General features: G+C 37.8%; 1 protein-coding gene across 2 annotated transcripts in view; it reads left to right on the top strand.

The window, feature by feature from the left end:
- CKAP5 (cytoskeleton associated protein 5) overlaps window positions 1-19184 on the top strand; it is a 95320-nt gene that overhangs the window by 20206 nt on the left and 55930 nt on the right. For both annotated transcript variants that reach the window (XM_068989358.1, XM_068989357.1), the window contains exons 2-5: window positions 13353-13446; window positions 13930-14123; window positions 15899-16105; window positions 18494-18665. In XM_068989358.1, the coding sequence (XP_068845459.1) occupies window positions 13390-13446; window positions 13930-14123; window positions 15899-16105; window positions 18494-18665 (630 nt within the window). In that variant the 5' untranslated portion in view covers window positions 13353-13389. The remainder of the gene's footprint in view (window positions 1-13352; window positions 13447-13929; window positions 14124-15898; window positions 16106-18493; window positions 18666-19184) is intronic.

Raw genomic sequence — 19184 nt, 5'->3', positions numbered from 1 at the left:
GACACAAAATGCATACAAACTTTGTAAGTTGAGGTTGAGGAAAAATTCCTCCTATGAAAAGAAATTTAAAATTCTTTAATAACCTACAGAGAGATCAGAGACCATTACTTAACTCCCTGAGATTTTAGTCCAGTTTTTACTACAGTTTTCTCAAGAACTGTTCATATTACGTGGGCTTCCCTGGTGGCTCAGATGGTAAAGACTCCACCTGCAATGCAGGAGTCCCAGGTTTAATCCCTTGGTTTGGGAAGATCCCCTGGAGGAGGGCATGACAACCAATTCCAGTATTCTTGCCTGAGAATCCCATGGGCAGAGGAGCCTGGTGGACTACAATCCATGGGGTCGCAGAGTGGGACACGACTGAAGCGACTTGGCATGCGCACATACCCATCTTCTATCGTCTAGGATTCCTCGTTGTACCGAAGAGAAGGAAGTCAGTGAAAGGGTGAGGTGAAGCAATGCAGGCTCTCAGAATTCTTTTCTGTGCCTTTGAGTTGCCATTTGAAAAATGCTAACTGCTCGAGTTAATAAGCAGTTAGTGGAATAAGCCACTAACATAATGGGGGCTATATATTTACCCTGATGCTTTGACTGTTTCCTGCCGCAATTTTTTTCACCCCTGAAGGAGGCATTAAGATGTGATAGTAAGAACAGGTCACCTCCTTTGTTTCTGGAACATTATCTGTGTTGCCTCACACAAAAAAAGAGGTCCATACCTAACCGAGGTAGAGTGTGCCTAGTTGGCCCTTCATTAGCGTCTTGCCTTGAAAGCCCTGTGGGATGGAAGGAGCGCCCAGTCCTCTGAGCACAGGCATGTGCGGCCCCTTTAAGCCGTCAGTGTGTGCCGGGCGGGGGCTGGGGCCGGGGCGGGGGGCCGGGGTGGGGCGGGCACTCTGACACAGCACTCTGGGCCCCGCCCCCGAGGAGGCGTTTCCCAGCGGCCCTCCGCGCCAATGCTGCCGCTGCCACCGCCCCCGCCCGCCCGGTATTCCTGCTGATTCCGCCTCGAACCGTAGGGCTGCGACCTCTCCCTGCCGGGGAGCGTAAGTGTCAAACTGCGGGCGAGGGTCAAGCATCCCGCGCCCAGGGCGGAAGTCCTGGTGGACTGTACAGGGGACTTTACTGGCCTATCAGAGGCTAAGGCGGCGAAAGAGCGTAAACAATGCCGGCTGCAGTGAGCTAAAGCCTGGGGCATCTGCTCTACTTCTGGGTGGTGACAGCGGTCCTGGGGTGCTGGTTTGGATATGCAGTGGTTGAGCTGTGCCCACAGCCTAGCTTTGCTCCAGTCTGGTTCCTGCTTGAAATGAGAGGATTGCTTTTGCCCAGTATAATCCCGCTGAGCTAGATGGGTGGAGCTGGAATCTAGGGTCCTGGGCCTTGGGTCCTTAGCCTGATATTTGGAGACCTGGCAAACTCTTGAGATGAGTAAGCATTAGATTTTCAGCTATCTTGGTACAACTGAGCAGTAACTCTCAAAGTTGACCTAATTCACAGCCAGGTTTAGCTTTCTGTCTCCCCAGAGGCCTGTGTTGCTATTGAATCCCCCACTTTGGGAGACACTGAGAGTGATCAGCTATTGAAGAGAGTCCAGTTAACCTTTCCCACTGATATGAATAGCAGAATGTGAAAGAGTCTGCTCTTTTGCTCCACTCTGAAGGATTTGGTGGGAGGCCACCATCTCAGGACTAGTACAGCAAGCTCACCCAAGTTTGTTGAGATAACCTGCTAGAGGAGCAGTTCCCATTTCTGGCCCCATATGCAAAATACTCCAGTAAGAGGGTAACACTTGTCCTTGTTAATGAGAATTACCTGGAGGCAGCGCAGTTTTTTTAAGTTAGAGGGGAAGTTTTGTCATTTTTGTTACTGGCTACTTAAGTGATGAGATTTTGTCTGGCTTAGCCAAGTAATACATTTAAAATTTTTCTATGACAGTTACATAATTGTTATACTTCTTTAATCCAGTTGTCCTTCTTAGACATGGTTTGAGTAAAGATTTCTGGGCATGTATGTGTATTTTGTCTTATCTTTGTTTTATAATTTCCTTTTTTTTTTTAATTTTGAAGTAAGTTCACATCATTCTTTATTAATCGTTCAGAGGGGTTTCTTTTTGAGTGGGGAGGATTTTTCCTCAGACTTCCCTCAGACTTATTTTACGCTTCTGCGGTAGCATTTCCTTAGACAGAAGTCAGGAGTCCAGGAATGGTAATCAGATCCAGATCTCTTGTATCGTGATAGTGAAGAGCTTTTGTAGGTCAGGAGTTTGGGAGCTAGCCATAAAATAGTTTCACTGCCATACCGTTTTCCCAAGTCGGAAGCTAAAACAGTATGTTTAGTAGCTGTATAAATGTTCTTATTAGCTGTCATAGTGCAGGAATTTAAAGTAAAAGGACCCTATACATGGACCCTTGAGTGAAGGGGAAGAATGGTGGACTGAGAAATAGGAGATACAGGTTCTGCCCCCAAGTCTAACATTACTGGTATTACTGATGACTTTCTCAGTGCCTTGCTTTTAGCTGGTTCATGAAAGAAAATGCATAGACTGCTGGGGTCTGTATACTAATGATAGTACATAATGCACATTTAATATTTAATTGGACACTAAACTGAAATCCGTTTTAAGTTCAGAGTTTATTCTAAGTTGTGGCCTTATGTGTGACTTTGGAAACATTTCCTAACCTCTGGTCTAAAAATAAATAATTACATATAAACATTCTTCAGCAATAGTGTGAACTATACAGTATTTGAGCTCTTTAGAAGACATTTTTAGGTACAACAGTGGTATTAAAATTATAATATTTCTGTAGAACAGATTTAGTTTGCCTCTGTTTTAGACTAGGGTGAAAACAGTGTGCTGAGTAATTTGAAGTTTCTGAGTATTTGTAGTATGAACTAGCTTGAATGAACCATGATGATAATGAACTTGAAATTTCTAAGTATTCGTAGTATGGACTAACTTGAATGAACCATAGCAAACATCATATATAGGTCAAATTAATTTTATTAATGCTTCTCTTTGTTGGCAGTGTTATGCACTCTTAAAACATCAAACCTTGCTATGTAATGAAGACTTGGTTTCCTGTTTATAAAATCCAGAGCCCTCTGTTCATTCCTGGTACCACATTTCCACCCACTTGAATTTCAAATCTAAAACCAAACTCATCATATTCTTAACCTCTCCTCCACTCCCCCTAAACAAACAACTCTCAGAACTTTCTTCTGGCATGTTTCTGTCATTAGCACCACTGTTCTCCGAGTCACGTAGACTGGAGCCTCCTCCTAGATTTTTTTCCCAACTCCCACATCCTTAGTTGCCAAGGCTTGCTGATTCTGTTTCTTTAATGTAACTCCCTTCAGTCTCCTCTGCTCATCCTTTCCATTCCTAGGAGTTCTGGCTTCTATTTAGCTTTGTCCTCGAGTACTGCAATAATTTCTGGTCAGGACTCTACTTTCTTTCCCTTCCAATTCATTCTACATAGATTTATCTTTCTAAAGTGGATAGGATGGTGTCATTGCTGCTTCGGGTCATCAGCATCCTCTGCTGTTTATATTCAGGATTATACATGATCTGGCCCCAGTCTATCTTTCTGGTCTATGTTAAGTGGAGCCATTTAGTGTTCCCTAAACATGCTTAGTACTTTTCTACTTCCAAGACTTTGCGTTTCTCATTTTCTCAGCTTCAATATCTCTTCTCCACTCCTGGTTCCGTTTTTGTTTTTTGTTAATCTACCTATAATTTATTACTGAGCTCAGATGTCATCCTTCCTATAAAATTTTTCACTGACCATGCCTTACTCACTGGCAGTTGATCCTATCTTTGATCTCCCTAACCCTAATTTGTCTCTTGCTTATAGGGCACTTTCCACATATACTACATTTTGTATTATGGTTGTTTGGAATTGTGGGTTTTTTTTTTACTTTTTATTTTATATTGGAGTGTAGCCAATTAACAGTGTTGTGCTAGTTTCAAGTGGATATGGTTATTGGTTTAGGTTCTACTTTTACTCCTGTGAACTCATTGAACCATCGTGGTTTGCCCAGAGGGAAATTCATTGAGTGAATACTTAAGGTAAAATTGGAGAATTAGATCCTGTTATTAGAAAGGAGTCTAACCATTATAGCCAGGCCATGCAAGTGTAAAATGACCGGCAGCTTTTACAAATCACTCATCTCCCAAGGACTTCTTTTTAAGTAAAACTTTGTTAGGTTTTGTTGTTGTTATTGTTTTATCAGTTTTAGTAAGATATATAATTTATATACCATTCACCCATTTTTAAAGTGTACAATTCAGTCACTTTCAGTATATTCATAAATTTGTGCAACCATCAACACAATTTTAGAACATTTTTCATTACCCCCAAAAGAAACCCCACCCGCCTGCACACTTTTCTAATATTCCCAAACACTCTAGTCGTAGGTAACCACTCATCCAGTTTCTGTCTCTGTAGATTTGCCTGTTCTGAACATTTCATAGAAATTTACCATCTTAAGCATTTTTAAATGTACAAGTCAATGGCATTAAATGCATTTGTAATGTTGTGTAGCCCCCACCATCCATCTCCATAATTCTTCTCCTTGTAGAACTGAAACTTTATACCCATTAACAGTAACTCCTCATTCCCCTCTCCTTGCATCTGCTGGCAACAATCATTCCACCTTCTATCTCTACGATTTTGGCTACTCTGAAAAGAGCAGGGGCATTACTTTGCTGATGAAGGTCGGGTAGTCACAGCTGTGGTTTTCCCAGTAGTCATGTATAAATGTGAGAGTTGGACCACAAAGAAGGCTGAGTGCTAAGGAATTAATGCTTTTGAACTGTGGTGTTGGAGAAGACTTGAGAATCCCTTGGACTGCAAGGAGGTCCAACCAGTCCATCCTAAAGGAAATCAACCCTGACTATTCATTGAAAGGACTGATTCTGAAGCTGAAGCTCCAATACTTTGGCCACCTGATGCGAAGAGCCGACTCACTGAAAAGACCCTGATGCTGGGAAAGATTGAAGGCAGGAGGAGAAGGGGACAACAGAGGATGAGATGGCTGGATGGCATCACCGACTTGATGCACATGAGTGTGGGTGAACTCTGGGAGTTGGTGATGGACAGGGAGGCCTGGCGTGCTGCAATTCATGGGGTCGCAGTCGGACACGACTGAGCGACTGAACTGAACTGAACTGAATGTTCAGTGGTATTGAACTTCTTCTCGTGTGCTTATTAGCCTTTTGTCTGTCTTCTTTGGATAGGTGTCTAATCAAGTTCTTTGCCCACTTTTTAATCATGTTGTTTGCCTGTTTTTGAGTTTTAGGGATTCTTTATAGTACCTCATTTTTATCATTGAATCATATTCTATTCTATGGATTTACCACATTTTATTTATCTGTTTATCAGTGGATAGAGATTTGGGTGGTTTCCACTCTTAGCTATTATGAAGGTTAATTTGGTTTTATTTGCTGTGTGTTTTGAAAATAGCACTACGTTTCTTGGAAGAGATCATTCAGACCTTTAGATTGTGCGACTTTTCGTGAAATTATTGGTTTATTTTATACATATTTCATTTTATGAACTCTGAGGGTCCTCTGCATTACTTCCTGAATATGTTCTGAATGTTCCTAAGGCCTGTCTGATAATGGTTAGTTAAAATGTGCAGATAGAGGCAAAGTTTAAAACAAGTGGCCACTTTAATGACCTTTTTCCTACCCTCCCACAAACATTCTAGAATTGTAGTTATAAGTTTGAAACTAGTATGAACTGTAGATTATAGTCTACTACTCTTGATTTTTTGATCAATTTCAAGGAAAGATTTTCTTTTTCAACTGGTAGAATCAATACTCAGTGGAATAAGTATTGTGAATAACCCCAAATTATAATTAAAACTGTAGTTATTTCTTATGCAAACACAAGTGAACAGTATTTGAGACCCAGCTAGGTGGTTAGCTTGATTATTTGGCAGCTGCTGATCAGGGATGATTCCCCCTTACCAACTAACTGTATTTTAAATTTCTCTAAATTACCTTAAGTCCTTTGAAGGCAAATAAACTTGTCTTTCACATATACTCCTATTTGCTGTTTATATTTTTATTGAGTTAGGTAAACATCAAAATAACTCTTATTATTTATACTGTTTGAATAGATACAGGGTGAATAGATTTCACTGTAGATCATATAGAAACCATAAGTCCTGGAAAATTCACCAAACTAAGAATCAAGAAGTCTCCTCTAGACCATTCTCCTCCACCCAGGTGACCCTTGGTGGGACACTGAACCTCTTTCCCCCCCAGGTATAGAAAGAGGATAAAGATGCTTTATTTATTTATTTAAGCCTCGTGAAAAGAGAGATTAATGAGACAAAAAGCTTTTGCTCAAGAGAATCTTATGGTTGAGTAAAAAAGAGTTACCTAAGAATAATATTTAAAAAAGAAAGAAAACCTGAAAAAAGAGGATAATGATGCTTTATTTATTTATTTGAACCTTGTGGGGATAGAGATTAATAAGACAAAAAGCTTTTGCTCAAGAGTATCTTACTGTTTAGTAAGAAAGAGCCACATAACTAAAAATAATATAAAAAAGGAAAGAAAACCCAAATGAGATCGTATACTTGCATTTACATTATGAAATACATAGAAGATGAATGATTGTAAAAATACCTGTAAAAGATAAAGTGCCGCTTGAGTATTGGATGGGTGTTAGCTGTTACTTTAACAAGGGACTTTGAGATGAGTGTAAGCAGTGCCCTAAAGTCTTCGATCACAGAATTTGAAAGGTTGTAGGCTAACAGATTTTAACCTGTGTTAGAATTCAGGGACTCTGTACATTTATATGGAAAAATAATTACATCTTATTTTCAGTAACCTTTTAACTGAAATTTTGACATTTTCTTCAGTTAATAGTGTAGACAATAAACTATAGTAATATTAGAACATATACCTCTGTCACCAAATCATATCTGTAGTCATATAATATATAAAAATATTTTTATTCATCATAACTTCAGAATTATAAGTTATTAATATGCTGCTGTATTTTATTTAATGTATTTAATGTAGAAACCCATATACTCACATTTCAAAATATTTTGATATTAATACTGTATTTCAACATGACAGATTTAATATAATCATGTATCTTATGCATTAAGCAATATTCTAAGGTGCTTGTAGACTTGCTCTTTTAATGCTATACAATTCCAAAATAAAGTCGACTGTAATTTAGAAATGAGATAAATATTTTCAAATTTGGAATGCCAAATACTGATAATGATAGTAAATTGCTAGCATTTATTGAGCCAAATACCTAGTGTAACAGCTTTACATGTACTGACTCGTTTAATCCACACAGTCCTCTGAGGTGTGCACTGTTATTCCCACTTCACACACAAGCATGCTGAGGCAGTGTACATTTGGGTAAGTAACTTACCTAAGGTCTCAACCTTAAGTTAGTGGTGATTTTGAAGATACAGAATTCCTTTTCTTTTTTTTTAATTTAGATTTGCAGGTAGAAATTGAAAGTAACAAAGTTTCCCTCAAGTAACAAAAACTCAAATTTGATAAGACTGTTTACCCCATTTTGGATTATTGTGATTTTTTTGTTTTGTTTTTTTCCCCCCAGCAGACATTAACTGATCATTTTATATATCCAACACTATACATGTGGACTAAGGTTCTATAGATTATGGTTTCTAAACTGGAAACATCTAAACTCTAACCTGGGGCTCTTCTCACTATACACTCTTCCTCAGTACTATTCATCCACCCCTTGTGTATGTTAGTTACTCAGTCCTGTCCAACTCTTCGCGATCCATGGACTGTAGCCTGCTAGGCTCCTCTGTCCATGGAATTCTCCAGGCCAGAATACTAGAGTGGGTAGCCATTCCCTTCTCCAGGGAATCTTCCAGACCCAGGGATCGGACCCAGGTCTCCCACATTGCAGCAGATTCTTTACCATTTGAGCCACACAGATAACTCCTAACTAAATTTTTATCTCCAGACCAGTTCTCCCTCTTGAGCACCAGGCTTGAATTTCCAACTGCTTTCCACATCTACCCTTGTCTAATGTACATCTCAAACACAGGTTGTCCAAAGCTTCATCTTTATCCTGATTTTAGACTCCTACAGTTCAGTTCAGTCGCTCAGTCGTGTCCGACTCTTTGCAACCCCATGAATTGCAGCACGCCAGGCCTCCCTGTCCATCACCAACTCCCGCAGTTTACTCAGACTCACGTCCATCGAGTCCGTGATGCCATCCAGCCATCTCATCCTCGGCTGTCCCCTTCTCCTCCTGCCCCCAATCCCTCCCAGCATCAGAGTCTTTTCCAATGAGTCAACTCTTCGCATGAGGTGGCCAAAGGACTGGAGCTTCAGCTTTAGCATCATTCCTTCCAAAGAAATCCCAGGGCTGATCTCCTGTAGAATGGACTGGTTGGATCTCCTTGCAGTCCAAGGGACTCTCAAGAGCCTTCTCCAACACCACAGTTCAAACGCATCAATTCTTCGGCGCTCAGCCTTCTTCACAGTCCAACTCTCACACCCGTACATGACCACAGGAAAAACCATAGCCTTGACTAGACGGACCTTAGTTGGCAAAATAATGCCTCTGCTTTTGAATACGCTATCTAGGTTGGTCATAACTTTTCTTCCAAGGAGTAAGCGTCTTTTAATTTCATGGCTGCAGTCACCATCTGCAGTGATTTTGGAGCCCCCCAAAATAAAGTCTGACACTGTTTCTACTGTTTCCCCATCTATTTCCCATGAAGTGATGGGACCAGATGCCATGATCTTCATTTTCTGAATGTTGAGCTTTAAGCCAACTTTTTCACTCTCCCCTTTCACTTTCATCAAGAGGCTTTTTAGCTCCTCTTCACTTTCTGCCATAAGGGTGGTGTCATCTACATATCTGAGGTTATTGATATTTCTCCTGGGAATCTTGATTCCAGCTTGTGTTTCTTCCAGTCCAGCGTTTCTCATGATGTACTCTGCATAGAAGTTAAATAAGCAGAGTGACAATATACAGCCTTGACGTACTCCTTTTCCTATTTGGAACCAGTCTGTTGTTCCATGCCCATTTCTAACTGTTGCTTCCTGACCTGCATACAGATTTCTCCAGAGGCAGATTAGGTGGTCTGGTATTCCATCTCTTTCAGAATTTTTCACAGTTTATTGTGATCCACACAGTCAAAGGCTTTGGCATAGTCAATAAACCAGAAATAGATGTGTTTCTGGAACTTTCTTGCTTTTTCTGTGATCCAGCGAATGTTGGCAATTTGATCTCTGGTTCCTCTGCCTTTTCTAAAACCAGCTTGAACATCAGGGAGTTAGTCACTCAATAAAGACAGTCCTTGACATTCTTTGTCTCTAAAATCCATTCCCTTTTCTCTACCTGAGTTGCTACTGTTGTTAGTTCCAAGTTATCATCATCCTTCATTTAGATTAGTTTTCTGTTTTCCCTCTGTTTTTACTGCCTTCTAAGACATTCTTTATATTGCTTTTATATTTACATTGTATAGTTTGAAAAATGCAAATTTGATACCTTATGAAATTTTCCTGTTTACAGTCCTTCAATCAAAGTCTCCTGTCTTTGGAATAAAGTCCAAATTTCCTAACGTCACTTACAGGCCCTTCCAGGGTCTGATCTAGACTACCTTCCAGCCTTACTCTCTGTCCTCCCTTACTTTTCTCGTTGTATTTTATAATTAGCCTCACTCAACGTTTTTCAGTTCCTCAGAGCACCATAATAAAGGAAGTTAGAATAGATGCTATGGCAGTTTCTAAACACTTACCTCTGTTTCTGTACTTATCTTGGAATGATAAGGTTTTGTACCACCATAAGTCTTTTGACCACAATTTTAGTAGATTTAAACTATAGTATACCACATGGGTGAATTTTACAAATGAAACATTGAATGAGAAAGGTAAGTTATACAACAGTATAACATTTTCTAAGGCTCACAAGCAAGCACAGTTAATTTTGTTTAGGAATATGTGACCCACCACAGCAGAGAACCAAGCAAACTTCAGGAAAGTACTTCTTTGGGAAGAAGGATGGGGGTAGGAAAGAGTTGCGCTGGTACAATAATATTGGTAGAGTTCTGATTTTTAATTGGATGGTAGGTCAGTATATCAATTTTATTGTAATGCCTCCTAACACATATATTGTATACATTTTCTTAGATATATAAAAAATTATATTCTAAAATTAATTTTTAAATTAATTATGGAGAAAAATTAGTGAAGTCCTTTTTTTCTTAGTATATTAATCTGGGAAAAGATAAAGACAGAGCAAGAGTCCTCAGTGTCACATGAATACAGAAAATACCATATCCATTATTTCAGTGCCTGGGAAAGTTTCGGTACGAACCAAGCCTTTCCTTTGAATGGAAAGCAACAAAATCATAAATCAATAGTTTTTTTAAACTGAGGCTATGAAGTAGTAGAAGCCATTTCAGAAAACTTAGCACAATGACACTATTTTATATGGTGCAGTTAGGTTGGATCACATTTTTCTTCATGTTTCAAAAAAGAACCAACAAGAAGAAAAGAAGGTATTGCGGTGAATTGACAGAATACCAACAACTGAATGTTGTTCACATTCTCTTGGTTGGAAAACGCTTTAAAAGCGCTCATTGACTGTTTCTCTTTGAAAATCAGTCATATAGGAAAGATTGCTTTTGCAGCTCAAACTTGTGCCAAGATAACGTTAGAGGTTTTTAACCCAGGGTTGCATGTTAGAATCACCTGGGAACTTAAAAAAAATTTTTTTATTGATGTGAAATTCATGTAACATAAAATCAACCATTTTAAGTGAACAAGTCAATGGTATTTTACACATTGATAATGTTGTGCAACCACCCATCTCTGTCTAGTCCCAAAACAGTAACATTTCTATCACATCACAGTAAAACTGCTTATCCATTAAGCAATTTCTTCCCATTCTTCCTCTCTCTGCAACCCCTGGCAACCACTAATCTGAATCTGTCTCTATGGATTGATTCTGGATATTTCCTACGTATGGAATCGTGTGATATCAGACCTTTCATGTTTGGCTTCCTTTACTTAGCATCGTGTGTGTGACGTTCATCCATGTTGTAATGTATATCAGCAAGTACTTCATTCTCACCAATAGCTGAGTAATGGTCCATTGTGTGTACGTACCAGTTTGTTTATTCATCCACCAGTGGACATTGGGGCCAGCTTTTGGCATGTTCATGTACTTGGAGTAGCTGCTTTCAGCACTTGCAGCTCTTTAGTTGCTGTGTAATATTGTATCCAGTGAATATACCACTCTTCATTCTCTTTCTGATGAATTTGTAAGGTGTTTTCAACATTTGACTTTTATAGCCAACATTGCTGTAAATGTCCTTATACAGGTCTTCTGGTGCAGTTGGCATCAGTTTCTAGGGTGTGTACCTAGTGATGGAGTTGCCAGATAGTAGAGAATGTGCATTTTCAAGTTAAATAACATCATACTGTTCCCCAAACTCTTGTATTGTCTCACTGTTGCTTTATTAGCCTTCTCAAAGATTCTCTGACTCCTACTCTAAAACACAGTGCTGTTGTTTCACAGAGTCTTGGCGATTTTGAAGAGACGTCTTAATGAAAGTTTCATTTACTCTAATAAACTTTTACAATTCAATCTCTAATATTTTTTCCTGGGATATTTCCTACATTTAAATGGAAGGCAACAAGTTGTAAAGGAAGAATCTTGGTGTGAGCTACTGCCTGCCAGTTTTGTTGTTTCTGGCAAATTATTGAATCTTTGTGAGCCTAGTGTGTAAAGTGGGAAGAATATTTTTCTTTGGCCTAGTTGTTGTTAGTATAATGAATCCACAATTTTAAAAACTACTTTTCACAGTGCCTGACTCATAGCAGACAGTATCAAGGCGTATATTCATTAAATAAATATTGATTGAAGACATATTTTATGTCAGACGTGGCTGAGGACAGAGAGATAAACAAGATCTCTTTTGTGTTATTTATAATAATGAAAAATTTGAGACAATTTAAATGTCCACTGTTAGAATTGGTAATTATGGTACATTCATAAAATGCAGTGCATTTAGACTTTAGCTCAAACGGTAAAGAATCTGCCTGTGAGGCAGAAGACCAGGGTTCGATACCCGGGTTGGGAAGTCCATCTGGAGAAGGGAATGGCGATCCACTCCAGTATTCTTGCCGGAGAATTCCATGGACAGAGAAGCCTGGCGGGCTACAGTCCCTGGGGTCGCAAAGAGTCAGATATGTCTGAGCGGCTAACACACACACACACATAAAGTGCAATGCAACCTTTAAACATCATGTTCTCAAATATGAGGAAATGTGTGTGACCGTGTAAGAAAAAAATTACAAGAAGATTAGCCCTTTTTCATATTAATTTATACACTGCACATATATTGAAAGAAATCTAGAAAGATTCAAGTGGATACATTTCAGTTTCATCATGGTTACTAATTGGTATGAAATTGTGTTTTAATACTTTCCTTCTTTATGTATTTTCTGTATTTTGGAGATTTGCTATAGCTATATTATCTAAATGAATAGCATAAAATTGTTAAAGGAATGTTGACTATGAACCTCACTAAAAAATGATTTAATGTTTATGGAGAATTAGTTTATTGGGGGATTTAATTTTTTGCTAGTTTATATTTTGTTGTTGTTGTTCTGTCAGTAAGGCGTGTCCGACTCTTTACTGTCCACGAGCTGGAACACTCCAGACCCCTCTGTCCTCCACTGCCTCCTGGAGTTTTCTTAACTTCATGGCCATAGAGTTGGGATGCTCTCCAACTGTCTCATCCTCTGCCACACTCTTCTCCTTTCCCAGTGTCTCAGCCTTCAGGCTTTCCCAGCATCAGCGTCTTTTTATTGAGCCAGCTCTTCACATCAATGGCTGAAGTACTGGAGCTTCAGCATCAGTCCTTCAATGAATATTCAGGGTTGATTTCCTTTAGTTTATATAGACATATTTATTTACCAGGATTAGGTAGAGAGCTAGCTAGCATTGAGGTTTTTTTCATGTTGATTATTTGCCTTACGGTATTTTGAGTTAAAAGTATGACTTATCTTTGAAACTCTTTTCTTGCCTTTTTTAAAAAGCCGAGTAGTTTAGCTCTTCTGTTTTATTCTAGCTTTGTCATAGATCTAAGAAGTTCTCATTTGGGAAAATACATATAAGCATCTTTTTTAAAGAATAGTATCTGTCCTTTCTAGATTTATTTAGATTTTTTATTAATTTTTTGTTTACTTTTTAAATGTTCTATTAATGGCATTAAATGGGCATTTGACCAAAGAATGAGATTCTTTTGTTGGCGTGTGCTTGATAAAAGAGAGCTTCATTGCTAGAGTTAATGGATTCTGATTTTTATCTGACTAGGAATTACTCTTAATTCTAAGGAGAAACTGGAAGCACAATGGGAGATGACAGTGAGTGGATGAAACTGCCGGTTGATCAGAAATGTGAACACAAGGTAAGACTCTTCTGGAGCTCAGATTTCCCTGTCATTGGCTTGTTTCGTCAGCAGTTATACTGTATAGTGTAGTATAAAGCTGCCTAATGATTACACAGTACAACCAGAAAAACAGCCTGTTTCGGAGATTGGACACTTTCAGCAGGAAACTGTCTCATGTTTCAATCGTTAGCTCTTTAATGTCCTGTTACAAAGAAATAGTGACGAATACTTGTATACAAAGTGCGATACATTTATAGTGGCCAGGTTATGAATTCTAGAAGGCTTTGGCAGAATATCATTAATATTAAACACAAGAAAAAGTTTATTAGCTAATCTTTAAAAAGAAAGAAAATCAACTATCTGGATTTCTTAAGCTTCGTTTTTGTTTCTAATCTGGGATCCTTTGTTCAAATTACCTGGTATAAGATAGTCACCCTCCCCCCAAATAGTAGATGATAATATCAGTAAATTTTGTTTTGTTTCAAAATACTTTTCTTTTAGCTGTGGAAAGCAAGGTTAAGTGGGTATGAAGAAGCCCTGAAGATTTTCCAGAAAATAAAAGATGAAAAGAGCCCAGAATGGTCCAAATTTTTAGGATTGGTCAAAAAGTTTGTGACGGATTCCAATGCAGTGGTTCAGTTGAAAGGATTAGAAGCTGCACTTGTTTATGTTGAAAATGCCCATGTAGCAGGAAAGTAAGTACTTTCTTTCCAACTATTCTGGTAAAAACCCCTGTCTGGTGCTACATGGATTAATTATGTATTTTTATGGATCATTGTGCTTAGCACTTTGAGAGGATATTCATTTCTTAACTTTCATAGCTCCTTGACCCTTGTTTTTCATTGTCTTTATCTGCTCTCAGAAGTCTAAATGGTACATGAGATCTTTAGAGAGGAGCAAATTAGAAATCAGATACTGAGTTTTTTCCTCAGGGTTTGATGAGCAAGTGATTCTCTCCTGCTGAGATTTTTGTATGAGAATCACTCTAAGAGGAAAAATTTTTAGAGGAAACTGAGGTGGTTAGTGAAGGCATCAGAATTTCACTGAAAACATTTGAGTATTTCTAAACTCTTTTCCTTACAATGGTTCCAGGCTGGGTCACCTTAGAGCCACATCTTTCTCCCTATGGTCATTAGGCATTTTCCTCTCTTAGGAGAGGTGAGTTACAACCTCTGTATCTCCCAGTTTATTGGTTGATAGATGTATCTAGTCACTCCAGTCTCCCATACCTCATAAACATGACTTTTCTAACCGTAGTCTTTATGTCATTGAAAGGAGTCCTCCATACTGAAAAAGAATAGGGACCCTTGACCTAATTGCACAAGAAATATGTATATCCATCCCTCAGTGTCTCCAGGGGAATTGTTTCCAGGACAAAAGTCCGTACCCCTATGCCTTAGGATATAGCAAAATCTACAGATGTTCAAGTCCCTTACATGAAATGACCTAATATTTGCATGTGACATATAACCTTCATCCATCTTCCATCTCTAGGTTACTCTTAATACCTGACACAGTGTAAATACTAATAAACAATTGTAACTAAATGTAAATGATGTGTAAGTAGTTGCTGGCTGCATGGCTCTTGCTTTTTGGAATTTTCCAGAATTTTTTTCTTCAAAAATTTTTGATCTGAATTCAGTTGAATCTGCAGGTGAGGAACCCATGAATAAGAAGACACCAGTATGGATAAAGAAGACACCAATATATACTTGACTCACCTCAAAATTTATACCTAGAAAGACAGTTATAATTTGACAGCTTTGTTAACCAGCATCACCAACTTTCCCTTGCCATCAGTGAGACAGTTGCTTTCTTAATTTCATTTTTCTTCTGATACTAGAAACTTTTTGTTTAATGCCATGTGTGATCCAGACCCACTCAGTTTCTCTAATTTCCAGCAGTACAGGTTTTATTTAATTTAGAAGAGACTCAAAGCAATAAAGATACTGTAAAGTCTTGCCAAGGAGTCAGGAGCAGCCTTTTGTTATTAAAGGTGCATATCCATTCCTTCTGTGAAGAAATTCTCTGTCCTAAAAAGTGTTTAAAATGACTTTTAAAATTTTTCCAAAAAAGCAAGAACTCTGTTATCTTATTTTTATAAAATGTATGTGTTATCTATCTGTTTATCTGTACATATAGAAAAGTCTAGAAGGATGGATACCATAAAGTTGAAAGTAGTTTTCTCTGGGTCGTGAGAGTTCAAGGGATTTTTGCTTTCTTATTTAAATTTCTTCTCTGTATAAATGGAAACTGTGATCTGCTGTGACATGTCTTAAAATAGTTTGCATAAGGTTTTTTTTTTTTAATGTTCTTGAACATAAATGTTTAGAGTCTCATTTACGTTATTTCTAAGTGTTTTTTTAAAAAGTGCTTGTTTCCCCCACTTTGCATGACCCTTTCCAGCTCTTTCCACTCAAGAGTGCTTTTATGTGCATGGGCGTTATTGTTTATAATCTGTATATTACAGAACCACGGGAGAAGTTGTGTCAGGTGTTGTAAGTAAAGTATTCAACCAACCCAAAGCCAAAGCCAAGGAGCTAGGCATTGAGATTTGTCTAATGTACATAGAGATTGAGAAAGGAGAAGCTGTACAAGAGGAGCTGCTGAAAGGCCTGGACAACAAGAACCCCAAGATCGTTGTGGCCTGTATAGAGACACTGAGGAAAGCCTTAAGGTAAGACCTTTTCTTTTTGCTTCAGTTCTGTTGACTAGAATCTCTCTATTGAGTTTGGCTACCTGGTTTAAACAGAAATAAAAACTGCTGGGGTTGACTTGACAGGCCATACTAACCAGAAAAGTGACCTGGAAAACCAGCGCCATTCTTTAGGCTTGATACTTTGTATTCAGTAATTTTAGCCTTTAAGTGTGTTGCATAATTATTTTATCTAAATCTCTTTCTAAGGAAGATGAATGGGGGATATTTCTGACCTGTTTTAAGATTATGAATTAACTTTTTCCTGGAAAAGCACTCCTCAGCGTATTTAACAGCTCTTTTTCTCTTATCCTCAAGCATAAATGTATGTACTTTGAAATGCTGGCTAAAGACATAGTTGTTGGCTAAAGCAAACCTTCGTTTATGTGTTTTTTAAAATAAAATAGAACGAAATGCTGTACACTTTTAAACAGAGGCATAACAACAGAAATAGAAAATAACTTTTATGTAATAAGTTATTTTCAACCCTAGGATTTCATGTTGTTTGACAGTGAAATTTTTCATGAATGGGATCTCTTTTAGGAACAAGCGGCTGTAATTTTCTATGAAAATCTGAATTAAACAAACCACTAGTTTGTTCTTATCTGGCAGTCCTTCTCATCTGATATCCTATCCCCAATACTTCCACATGTGATAGTTCAGAAAGCAGCTCTAGTGAAATCCTAAATGGGTGACCTATGGGTGTGAAGATCTTCCCAATTCAGTTCTGTTTTGATTTTGTATATGACCTATTTCTTGCAGAATATGCTTCCTTTGGTGTTTATCTTACATGAAAGTATCAAAATTCTTAAATTTGTTAAGCTGTCTTCAATTTATAAGTCTGTAAACTTTGTCTTTCACTTCGTTCTTAATGTTCTTTCATAAAATTTGGCTTTTACTTAGATTCTTTTGTGATAAAATTTTCCTCATTCCTAACCTATTATAGTGTAATAGATATACTATCATTTTAGAAATTTAGTGACTTGACGCATTGTCAAGATTGAGTGAGTGAATTGGACACAACTCTTTGTGACCCCGTGGTCTGTAGCCCACCAGGCTCCTCCGTCCATGGAATTTTCCAGGCAAGAATACTGGAGTGGGTTGCCATTTCCTTCTCCAAGAGATCTTCCTGACCCAGGGATTGAACCTGGGTCTCCGCATTGTAGGCGGACACTTTACCATCTGAGCCACCAGGGAAGTCAGATTGTGTTTGTCTTGATCTGTTCTATCCTTAGTAATTGGTTTCTTAATAAATATATATATCATACTATATTCTACCTTAAAATTAAAAGTTTCTAATCTGGAATTCTGTAAACTGTGGCTATTTCATTTTTAAGCTGACTGGGAGAATAAAGGTAGAAAAAAAAACAAGTTAGGTATGCTGTCTTATGTTTTCCTAATAGATGTTGTTGTTTATTCCCATCCCTCTATGGTTCTGTATTTATTCTAAAGCATCTCAGAATCTATAGTAGACCTACTAGATAGCTCTCTGGGACTTTATGGAACCTTAGGGCCGAACTGTTTAGACCTTGGTTCCAGAGCTTCCTCAAGCTGTCTATGTTAGCTTTAGGAGACCAAAAACGTTCTGAGGCCCCTAAAGTGGGCTTCTCAAACTCTTTTTTATCCCCCCTAGAGTAATCTGTGTAGTATTATGTTTTGTGTTGTTATGGTGTCTGTTTTCCATTTGGTCCTGCTCCATCTGTTGTTTTTTTAAATATCTTTCAGAAGTAGTCCAGGATAGCGAAACAAATAAACAAAAATCAGATGAAACAGTAATAATGTAAAGGAAGATTAAGAGATCCCAAATGAAGAAGTCAGAATGCAGCTCTTTTTCCCTTGGAAGACTGAAGCAAAGAGAGATTTAAGTTGCCTGAATTTATAGTGTGATAGCTTCAAGTCAGGAATAAAAGACGCACTGCCAGGATTAGTGATCTGTCAAGCAGAGTGAATCCCCATAATTACATAGAACAGTTAATAAAAGATTATTAAAAATAAATTTCACTCATTTAACTATTTATAAATGGACTTGTTTGTATTTTAAGCTTTTATATGTACATATATATCTATTTAAGATGTTACATGAGTGTTGGTCTATTTCAGATTTAAGTGATTCCTAGACTGATTACCTAGAAAGTTTTTAAATGGTAGTATTATTTTGGATTCTGGACATTAAATAATATTCTTGGAAGAATGGCATCTAAATACAGATGTTGTTTTAAGTTCCTTTTTTCTTCTTCCCTGAAGAAAACTTGACCTATATGTGTCTTTATTGTATATAGATGTAAAACTGAGTTTGAGTGAATTCAAGTTAATATTTTACCCAAGCATAGTGCATGGTGACAGGTTTTTCCCCCCAATTTGTAATTCCAGTGAATTTGGTTCCAAAATCATCTTACTGAAGCCAATTATCAAAGTGTTGCCAAAACTCTTTGAATCTCGAGAGAAGGCTGTTCGAGATGAAGCCAAATTAATTGCTGTAGAGATTTATAGATGGATTCGAGATGCTCTGAGACCCCCGTTACAAAACATAAACCCTGTGCAGGTAAGGCACTGCGTTTTCTGGTTGCCTTTATATAAGGTTGATATGGAGATAGCTCCCTCCTGTCATTGTTGTTGATATTCTATCCTTATAAATAATTATTTTTCATTCTTTACTTTGAAAGCTGTTTTTTCCAAACATACCTGTTTCTGCTGTTACTTTTGTCCGCTCAGGTTAAATACTGTGTATTCTGTGATACCAGTATGTTAGTGTCAAAACTATAACAGTTTAAAAGATCCTTTTATAATACTGTAGGACTTAATATCCATTTGGACAGAATGGATTCTACTTATTTTTTACATTTCAGTTGGTTTTAGAGATACTGTTTGATGCAAATATATGTGAATTCATGAAATAATAAGAGTGTCTTAAAAACTGGATTTTATTCTTTTCTAACTGTTTAGTCACAGATCTTCAGTGTAGTCGATAAACGTTGGTTGACTTTTACTACAAAATGTACACAATTTCAGTTTATCTTTTTCTTATTTGTCTTATTAGAGCCGCATAAATAAGAAATTGGGT

This window comes from Capricornis sumatraensis, chromosome 16 (assembly GCF_032405125.1).
Source record: "Capricornis sumatraensis isolate serow.1 chromosome 16, serow.2, whole genome shotgun sequence".
Classification (NCBI taxonomy): domain Eukaryota; kingdom Metazoa; phylum Chordata; class Mammalia; order Artiodactyla; family Bovidae; genus Capricornis; species Capricornis sumatraensis.
The sequence above is the reverse complement of the archived record's forward strand: the minus strand, read 5'-3'. Positions and strand labels throughout refer to the sequence as shown.